Genomic DNA, 11303 nt, shown 5'->3' on the forward strand with positions numbered 1-11303 from the left:
CCTTAATGATTATGATATGTTGTATTTTGTATGTTTAATTATATTGTTTTGTTAAAATTATGTAAGTTGTAGTTTATGGTATTCTACTCAATTATGTAAAGCGCATAGAGATTCCAGGAATATTATGCGCTATATAAGCAGCTATTATCATTATTATTATAAAATATTGGAGTTACTCTAGATAACTTGCATGGCACATGTACCGTTCCTTGAGTGAGAGACAAATTAATGATATGAACTAATGGTTTAACAATATAAGATGCTGTCTGCTGCACTATTGATACAGGTATGTTATCTAGTCCACATGCTTTTTTTTACTTGTAAAGTTTTAATAATATCTGAAACTTCGCTTTCACAAATTTCACTGAAATGGAATAAGTTTGTATTTGCATTTGGAGTGGTTTGCTTATCATTACAATCTTTATCTGAATTGATTTTAATGTTACCTTGAATCTTTTTGCCAATACTTAGAAAATGTGAATTTAATAACTCAGCTATTTCTTTCTTATCACTCACATCGTTACCTTTATGTTTAATCTGAGTGATTGCACACAATTTATTTTTCTTGGGAAGTACGTATTGTAATGATTTCCACACGTCTCCTGATTGCCCCTTGCATGATTCTATTGAATTTGAAATGTAATGTCTCTTTGCAACTCGTATGCTGGTGTGTTTAACGTAGTCTTTTGTCATCTAATTTAACGTAGTCCTTTGTCATCTTATAAGATGAAAGTACAAGCTATGGTATAATGTAAAATGAACATAATTGGATTGGACGTGCTGAAAAGATATCTGACGAATATAAAGTATAAACGATGGCGGCGGGCAGTTAAGTATAGAGATCTTTTCAGAAACATATTAACAATAGTGGAAGAATTGCGTAATGGCGAGAAGAAATTAATAAACATATTTTATAGTCTTTTTGGTAGACGCGTGTGTTGCTTTGGTTATTTTGTGGATGTCTGTGTATGTACATGTATTATGTATATGTATAGTATATGTATACCTTATGTATATATGTATATATATGTATAAATGAGTCTGCACGCACAAATATGGAAATAAAGAAAAATGGACATAAGGGACAGGAGAAGAAACAAGGTGAGATGAAAACTAATAAAACTCTCCAACCCATTAACCAATGAAAGCATCGTACTGCTATGAGATAAACAAAACTAATCTTGTTTATTCAAGCCGACCCAGATCATCAAGTTTTACAGCATAACCCAAAATACCCCCCAAAGAACTCTAGCATAATCATGTATATGTATATGTATGTATGTATAATATATATACATATACATACATACATACATATATATACATATACATAATTATGGTTACCTGTCTTCATAATGTGTGTGGAGATTTGAAAGTGTATATGTGCGTACATATTTGTATCTATATGTGTGTGCGCAATACGTGTTTGTACGTGTTCATAATTATGTATGCTTGTTTGTGATCGTAGGTATATATATGTTATATCATATAAGATTGACGCATATATACACTCCTATTAGTTTTGTTATTTTCTGCTGTCTCTGCCTCTATCATTGTCGTTATCATTTTCACTATTGTCTTGATCATCATTATTTTTTGTATATATCATGTTCTGTATTTTGTTCGATTTCTTTAATCCTCAGTCTTGATAAAGGGCAGGGCCCGAAAGCCCGAGAAGTAAAATAATATTGTGAGGATTCAAAAGCTACGTCAACTGCCTCTTCCTTACTCTCACCTACACACTACTAAGATGCGACGGCCCAGGGGTTTAGCAACTGAAAACACACCTTTCACACACACACACACACACACACACACACACAGACACACACACACACTATATATATATATATATATATATATATATATATATATATATATATATAGTGTGTGATATTATATAATATATAATATAATATGATATTATATTATATCATATTATGTTACATTATATTATATTATATTAGATATTTGCACAAATATAGAAATAAAGGAAATGGAAAGGGGAGAGAAGAAGAGAAAGATGAGATGAAAACTGATAAAATTTTAACTTTCAGACTTGCAGAGTAAGCCTAACTCATTAACTAATGGGATCATTGCACGTGGGATAAACAAAACTCAGCTTGTTTATCCAGTCCTTCATTCAATCACGGAGACTTTTTAGAAGGGTCCTGAAGGGATATCATGTATAGCAGCCATTCGAACGAAGCAAAGGAAAAGAGAAATATTAACACACTGAAAATTTTGTCATATTCACGCAAACCCAGATTACCAAGTTTTACAACACAGAATGCAACACACTGAATGGTATCTGATACAATGACTTTGAATGAATTGAAATGACTTTGGAATTTTACCATAGATGTGTTTATCAGGGTGCGTGTGAGAAAGAACAAAATAATAATTATCAGGGGGAGGAGGGAAGAGAGAGAGAGAGAGGGGGGGGGGGGTCCAACGAATGAGCAAAACAAAAGAATCATGTTGTGAATGATACAAGAGGTAAAAGAATACGAGGGCAACTTAGTTTGTTATATAATAGGATCAGTCACAATAAGTTTTTTAAATCTTTGAATACTATATTGTATAAGTTCATTTGGAATGGGGGCAATGATAGGATTAAAAGGCAGTATTTATGTAATGATTACTCCCAGGGTGGTTTACGAATGATCGACCCCTCGATTTTTGCTCTTTCTCAGAAATTGAATTGGGTTAAAATGTTATATGATGAAAATTTTGACAGTTTCTGGAAACGTATGGAGCTTTCAGTTCTAGAGAATTTCTCCCCGGTAACGGATATTTTGTGGAAAACCAATGCTCCAGAATCTATATCAAAGAGATTGCCATTTGTTCAGTTAGCCGATTCTTTAAGGTCCTGGTATTCATTCAGAGAAAAATTGGTTAAAATTGAATTTGGATCTGCTTATTCTGAAATAGGTGCATGTCAGTCTTTATGGTTCAATAAGAATATTCGATCCAGATCAAAACAATTCTTTGTATATGACAATTGGTTACAGAAGGGTTTGATTTATATTAATGAATTATTGGATCCTGTTCACCCTGGGAGTAAATTATTTGAAGAGCTGGTGCTTGATTATGATATAGATAAATCAGATAGGAGGAAATATAATTTTTTAATGAAGAATATTCCACAAGAATGGCTCACACATTCAGAAATGAATCAAGATTTTATTTTTGAAACGACTATAGGTAAACTTATGCAAACTCGTAAGGATTCCAAGTATGTATATGATGTAATGTTGGAAAAGGTCATCCCAGTTAATCATTTTTCTTTTTGGAATGACTTATTTAACCTAAATTCTCCCATATGGGAAAAAATCCTTATGAGAAATTTGACAAGCACTATTGATACTCGATTACGATCCTTTTTTGTAAAACTGTTTTATAGGGCAATAGCCTTAAATGATTTTCTATTTAAAATCAAGAGAAAAGATTCACCATTATGTTTCTTTTGTAATAAATCGCCTGAAACTTTTTTACATTTGTCTATTTTATGCCCCCATATACTACCTTTATGGCAAAAGATAATAGACATTATAAATCACAAGGAAAAGAAAAAATTACATATTTTCTAATTTTGAGAAGATGTTCGGTCTCTATGGAGACTCTTATATATCATATATTTTTTTAATCTGTAAAGTTTTTCATATATGTCTGTAAATTCCAGAATAAAACCTCTACTTTGGAATCTTTCCAGGCTTACTTAAATAATAATAAAGAAATAGAATATAGAATTTCTAAAAAGAAAGGCAAACTTGGTAGTCATTTTCAAAAATGGAGGTTTGATATTTAATTTGAACTGTATACTTTTTCTTCAAGGTATTTTTGTCATATTTGATATGAGATATTTTTAAGTATCCACTTTGTTTTGCTGCACTTTTTTATTATGTGATTCTGTAATTCGATTGATTATTTTCCTTTTTATTCTTTGCGGTAAATGGCATTTGTTTTACCAATAAATACTGAATGAAAAAAAAAAAAAAGGATCAGTCACAATACCATGACGTCTATGGCACGGTTGAGCTTCGTGAACGTAGATTCATCCAAGATGCTATCCTTGTCATACCCTCCTTCTACACGACTGAAAACAGAACATAATAGTTACAGAGATGTCATCCCATAATTCTTACCTCATTAAGGTTGAATATATGGCTGTGACATTGGAAAACATCAAAAGCTTTATGGATTGAGATATTTCCTTTTGTTGTTTATAAGAGAGAAGGAGAAAGGAAAGTTTGGTCAAGAAGTATGCGCAGAAAATACTTAGCGATAACGAAACATGCTTTTAAAACTCGATACCTTATCACGTGAGTTGCAGTGCTTGAATATTGTTATAAACTTCCGCCATGTTCCCAGTCGTCTAAAGAGCTTTGACCGTGACCGTGTTGTCTGCAAGAGTGTCCTGATACAGTAGGTTGGGGGCACGTTTGTCCGAAGAGCTCAATTCCTTCATTCCCATTCCATGCTGGGGAACATTTGATGTGCTGGAAAGAAATCCCATATTCACATGATGATAGGGAAAACTTCGATTTGTGTGATGTTGGTTGTCTTGGCAACCGGGCTGCCGGGACGAGACGGCAAGATTACGTGCATGGATCCCAGTGGTAACCCTGTAGACTGGTGAGTTCAGATACTTTCGTTTTGTGTGACATTCTAGTATTTCATCTTAGATTTGCTGACAGTTTTATCTAAGCTTATCCTATGTACATTAAACACACAGCTTTGACAGCTGTTTATGTGACTTCGCCCATCCTCTTGACCATTGGATATCTAACAATGATATAGATTGATAGTAATTTACAAGGATTTTTGGTGTACTGAAAGAGAAAGATTGGGAAGGACATGGAGGAAGTACGAGATGGAGAGAACAGTCTATTCTCAAACTACTCCTCTTTGAAACTTCAGGTTTATTGTCTACAAGCTACCTCGAGATTCAAAGAGCAGTGACCCGCTCATCAAAGAGGGCGTTGCTCACATGTACATGGATGTGAACAACCAGTTTTTCTCGCGGTCCACGGTCTCCCTCAAAGACACCAACCAGGCTGTGGCCCGAACTCTGCAGCAAATTTACAAGAATCACCAAAGTCAGGTAAAACTTTTCTCTCATAAATACAGATTCTCCCTCGTCAAATTCAAGATATATTCAGCTCAAGCCAACAAAATTAATGTTACTTTGTTCATATGCAAATGTCATATTGTAGGCCTATACTTTCGTCGGATATGAAATAAAATAAAATAACTGAATGTATGTTGTATTCGGTAGCGTATGTGACAATTACGAATAACTAAGCAATTAAAAAACCTGAATTATAGACCTTTCAGAAATGTTCACTAATAAACAAACAAACAAACAAACAAACAAGTAGACAAGCACTCATAATTTTGTCTTGATCTTTAAACACGGACAACAATAATCCTAAGCGATGCTCTAGTGATGGTTAAAGCCCAAGTTTTGTGAAATGATCGAGAATTTGGAAATGCATACGCAATCTCCGTTTTCACTTTCGCAGGAGACTTCTTGTATCTCAATGGATTAGACCACAGATTACCAGTCACGAGGTCCATGGTTCGAAAATTATAGCAAGTCACTTTGTCCTCATTTGCCTATGTTTATAGTCCTTTGGAGGGAACTTAAAGGGGAAGGCTAGTAACTGATCAGTGGGAATCAGTGGAAATGCTGGGAGATGATTGTTCCAATCCTTATGGGATTCATTCAAGAGTTCATTGTATATCTATTGTTGTGTGAAAATGATTTGCTTCAGAACGGTCTCATATTCAAGTAATGTGCAGATTAATGCTCCGTCACTGACCAGGGACGCTAACCTGGAAGCATTAAACTGCACATTACTTGAATATGAGACCATTCTGAAGCAAATCATTTTCACACAACAATAGATATACAATGAACTCTTGAATGAATCCCATAAGAATTGGAACAATCATCTCCCAGCATTTCCACTGATTCCCACTGATCAGTTACTAGCCTTCCCCTTTAAAGCTGCAGGTCCTGTCCTGGTTACTTATAAGCATTAAATGATTCCTTAGCGGTCACATAAAACACAATCAATTCTAATCAATCAAAATAAGAAATCAATGTAAAGTCTAGGTAAAAATATTGTTTATGCTTTACTCTGAGGCATGTCATGTCTGTACTGCCATCATTATTTCAGATCTTGAATCGCATTCAAATGTAATTGAGAGGTGGGGCATGGCCAGGAATAACCAAACACATTTCCTTTTCCTGTCGACTCAATATGAAGAGGAAACTTTCTGAAATACATACGTGCTAATGTACTTTAAACAATCTCGATCCATCTCTGTCCTAAAAACGCAGTAATGGCCCATACTCATATCAATCTTGATATTTGATTCCGAAATGGACTTCGCCATATTTTAATCACTTTTTGTCACCTGAAACACATTAAAGTTCATAAAAACTACATTTAATATAACATAGCTTTTCCATGCCGTTTGATGTGCATAATCTTGGCAGCAGTGTCTGAAAGTGATCTACTTGTCTATTCCCGCTTTCCTTCATCCTATATGTTTCTATTTCACAGGATGTTGTGTATGTAATGTACAACGACGCGTTTCCAAATGGAAAGACCTACTCACGTGGGGGACAGACGAAAGGTAGGGACCAGTTTCATCTTGACATTTTCTTTCAATGTCATTCTCCGAATGAACCAGCATTTTGGAATCTCACCTTGGAATCAATACAGGCTGAAACATTCAATGCGTGAAATATTAGAATGATTATACAAAAACTGATACTTAAAGGTCATAATTGGATTTGTTCAAGTGCTTGTTGACCAGTAACAATACCTTATGAATAGAAAGAATCCAACAAAACTTTCATTACTAATTCAGTTAGTTTGCTATCTAAATGTCAACTCCAAGCATTGCACGTTATCAACTTAACAAGCTATCGGGTGTCCATCTTAAATTATATTTGGTATATGATACGACTTAGCGACCACGCCCCTCTGCTAGACTTATTTTGTAGATTTGGCAAGGATGTTGTCATCTTTTAAGGTGTGCTATTTTCTTTGATAGCTTCAGCAAGCAATTCTTCTTACAGGTGACCTTGCTTTCGATCAGAAATCGGGATTCTGGTTGATTCACAGCGTCCCGAAATTCCCGGATAACTCTGATCAGAGTTACGTGTGGCCATCTAACGCCGAGACATATGGCCAGTCCATGCTGTGTATCTCCATGAAGACTTCAGAGTTCGTCAAAGTTGGTAATGTGAAAGGCTTTACATACACTCACTTGACTACTTGTGCTGGTGCTGCTAATTTGGTATTTGTGAGGACTATGTACCACATATCCGCAGTTACCACTACTGTATCTCCTCCTCTTTTTTCCCTTACAATATGAACTTCACTTGTGGGAAATTGAATACAACAATGCATTGAAGTCATCCTGATAGCAAACTTCTATGGTCACTTTAATGTTGAGAATGAGAGGGACGTTACGTTATCTTGAACACTATAGTGGCAACTTATCAATGCTTAATGCATCGATTATTCTCAACCAATGTTTTGATGTGAGCAATTAGAAGATAGAGAAGAAGGAAAATACTGCTACCAATGTAGTATCTGAACGGTAACTTCACAGAGCAGACGAGGCATCGGAATGTTGGATATCTGCAAGTGAAGAAGACGACTTGATAAGATTAGAACTAAATTTGTTAAGGACAAGAAATCAAGAAGACGACTGCTGTTACAGAAATCTGCAAATCGATTTGTTTGAGTAAAAGTCACCTTTTGATATCAAAAAAAGTGTCTTCCCGTCAGTACTCTTCAGATTACTTAATATCATTCTTCTATCATTCGACAAACTTCTCCCACAGCTCACCAGCTTTTGTACAACAACCCATTGGTGTACGACGCAAACATCCCGCAGGCCTTCCGCCTGAAATTTCACGACCTCCTCTCGGTCACCGAGGGGCGCCACGTCGAAAGCGCTCCTTGGAACAGCTCGGTTGTCTTGACTTCTGCAGGTGGACAAGCCTTCATCAGTTATGCTAAGTTCGTCAAGTTCGATGAAGGTGAAACTATTTTGCGACCGTGAAGAATGATTACAATGAAAGTAACAAACATAATGACAACTGTGACGACAATGACAAAACTAATGATGATGATAACTGATGGATAAGAAATTGGTGAGTGGATTACCAGGTCAAAGAAGACATTTTTAGGTGGATAGATCTATCATGACTAGCGTCGTAACTAATTTAATGACGATTGATTAAGATTTATCCACACAAACAATCGATAGCCCAAAGGATAAAAATTCGTTGCAAATGATAATTGTTACCACGGAAGAGCAGACGAACAGAAGGAGTGGTAATGATATCAATGTTGATAGTGATGATGGTGATAATAGCGATTGTGACATGCATAAATCTTAAACCTCGTTACTAGCTTTACCAAGAAAGTCGACAAATTAAATCGCATCGGTTGTATATAAAGAATACAATCAGTTCAGTTCAGTTTATTTTGTTTTATTTTAGCACGAAACCTGCTTCAGCCATTGGCTGTTCTTATAGATACATCATCACACATTATACAATAACAAACATATCAAACAAGAAAAACAAAAATACAATACATTGATTAAAATAACCCCCCCAAAAATACACAAATACAAGAAAGTACAAACAAAAAACACCAAACGTTTACCATCTCCCTTCCCCCGTCCACTGATAACATAATACTAAATATCATCATCATATATATCTTTATCCATCAAATATGTTTCATAAATTAACTCCATTTCTGTCTTATACCTAAACGCTTAACTTAAATCCAGCAAATGACTTATCTTTTATATGTACAGGAAGTTGATTCCACCGTGTGATTCCCCTATTGATAAACTCCATTTCTTAAAATTTGTACGTGGTCTTTGTAATTTTAAATTCGTACATATATTTCTCAAATCATAATAAAATTCTTTGAATACAAAATATTTCATAAACTCACTAGGCAATGATTTTGAGGAAATGATCAGATCTAAAATAGTACTGATAACAATCATGGAAATGATGACAAAGGCATTGATGATTAAGTTGTCGAACCAGACGGATCAAACGAAGATGCTAATAGAAGGCTGTTACATTGCCGATGGCGTTGGTGCGACGATGCATAATTCCCAACCCTCCCCCCCCCTAAAAAAAAAAAAACATAACCTGATTTGTCATCACAAATGAGATAAATTACCAATAAACGATTATGATATGGTCGCCACAGATCTGTACTCGTACTGGGTGGCACCTGATTTGGGAGACGATATGTATGCCGAGACGTGGAGAAACGCGAGGAGCAAGCTGCCGTCTTTCTGCACCGGCGAGTACAAGGTGGAAAATGTCGACCACGTCACCTTTAATGGCATGCTGAGTTTCAATTCGACCAAGGACAGCTCTAAATGGGCAATCAGCGAGCACAAGCAGTGGACATGCATCGGCGACATTAACAGAACTGTAAGTAATCAAATTAAATGCGCGTATATTCAAGCTGTGTATACGAAAAATGATAAACAGTGATGAGTTGTTACTACAACTCATGCTTTTGTTAATATGCGGTCACAGCGGGAGTTAAAAAGACAGGGGACAAAAAAATGATGGTAGAAATTCTAAGGATTAGAGTTTTGTGCAAAGAGATAAACGAATAATACATGGATTGGTAGATACAAGTACAGTGTCTTCTGCTTCTGTTTTGTATTACTCAATTCAATTCAATACAGGTTTTTATTAAAATCATATCTAGCAGCCAAAGGCTGAATTGCACATGGTTACAAATCATCATTCATACAAGTAGATATTACAGTAATCTAAAACAATAATTTCAAGCTATGAAAAAAACCCAAATAAGTCTACCTTCTTGGCAAAGATAGAAGGTAAACTAAAAGGTACCTGTAAAAATGATATAAAGTAAATATGAGATAACATACAGTAAAGCAAATATAAGAATATGATATCTATCTAAAATTCATGGAAAATGTAAATATAAATGGGTTTTGTTAAGATTGCGTAGAGAAAAAAAAATAGATTGGCTGCAAAATGAAACAAAAATTGAGTTATACCATGAAACTTAATCTTACTTGGTTAAAAAAAAAAATCAATAAATGTGTTAACCCGTTGAAGTCTAGTCCCGAGTATGCTCAGGCAGGTGTCTTTGGGAAATGCCTGTTGTAGCAAAATCTGCCCGTTTAAAATAAATGATAGAGTGTATTCAAATATGAGTACATGTGTGATACATGTATATTCATAAATTTTTGTGACACCGAAACCCGTATTTTAAGCTTTATAAAGCGTAAATACTTACATATTCAAATATGAGTACATGTATCATACATACATATTAATAAATTTTATGACACCAAAACCCTTATTTTAAGCTTAAAAAAGTAAATACTTACATAGCACAAATAATGTCATTATAGAACAAATGCGACTCAAAAGAGGCTAACAATTGGAACTTCTTCAGTACAATAAAACATGAATTAGATATCAGTTAATACCAGCATTCCTGTCGCCTGTTTCGTTGCCTGCTTTGCAAGTAATTTGTGTCTTTGTGTTTAAACAGAAAAGCCAGTATGACAGGGGAGGTGGTACCGTATGCTTCAATATTCCCGCTGTCTGGTTCGCCTTCAACACACTGATTGCCGACTTCTCCCGCTGTCCCGCTTCTCTAAATCATTCCTGACCTGCTATGAAGAGTACGCTAAATAGGCAGTGACGTCATAATGACGATTTGCACCATTCGGAAGGAGTGATACATTGTAGAAATTATAAGGAATTAATGGCCCATGGTGAGTTTTCACATAGCACCTATACACCTGCGATCCCATTCTGAAACGTCATTTTTCGGGAACATTAATAATAATCTGGTCGTTGAACATCAGCAGTTCACTTTTTTTTAAACTGTTATCTATAAGCTCTATATAGATCATGTAGATTGTGAATGGCTACAACCAGTGGCCATGGGATTAAAACATCCACGCTGTGGAATGTGACTTCATGCTTAAAGTCCTTTGTAAATCTACCCTTTGTAAATCTGCCCCCCCCCCCCGCAAAAAAAAAGAAAATCTTCAAAATTATAAGTAAAAACTATATGTACGATGCACATTTTAAGATGCGATGGAGATGTTTCGATGTCACGCAATGAAATTACTTTTCACTCTGTAGGCTCTACATTGTATTTGACCGATTGTGATAGATAATGTTTTTTTTTTTTGCTCTTCAAATAAACATGAGTATAATTATTTCAGTATAATACTGA

At 35.1% G+C, this 11303-nt stretch overlaps 1 protein-coding gene across 1 annotated transcript; it reads left to right on the plus strand.

The window, feature by feature from the left end:
* Positions 1–4426: 4426 nt before the first annotated feature.
* LOC139724193 (plancitoxin-1-like) lies at positions 4427–10906 on the plus strand. Its single transcript, XM_071635338.1, has 7 exons — positions 4427–4638; positions 4924–5107; positions 6579–6651; positions 7100–7261; positions 7874–8071; positions 9273–9502; positions 10608–10906. Exons 1-7 carry the CDS (start codon positions 4556–4558, stop codon positions 10725–10727), a joined length of 1050 nt encoding a protein of 349 aa, XP_071491439.1. The 5' UTR covers positions 4427–4555; the 3' UTR covers positions 10728–10906.
* The last annotated feature ends 397 nt before the right edge of the window (positions 10907–11303 follow it).

This window comes from Diadema antillarum, unplaced genomic scaffold (assembly GCF_040938485.1).
Source record: "Diadema antillarum isolate AM-2024a unplaced genomic scaffold, OU_Dant_1.0 scf00000208, whole genome shotgun sequence".
Taxonomy (NCBI): Eukaryota; Metazoa; Echinodermata; class Echinoidea; order Diadematoida; family Diadematidae; genus Diadema; species Diadema antillarum.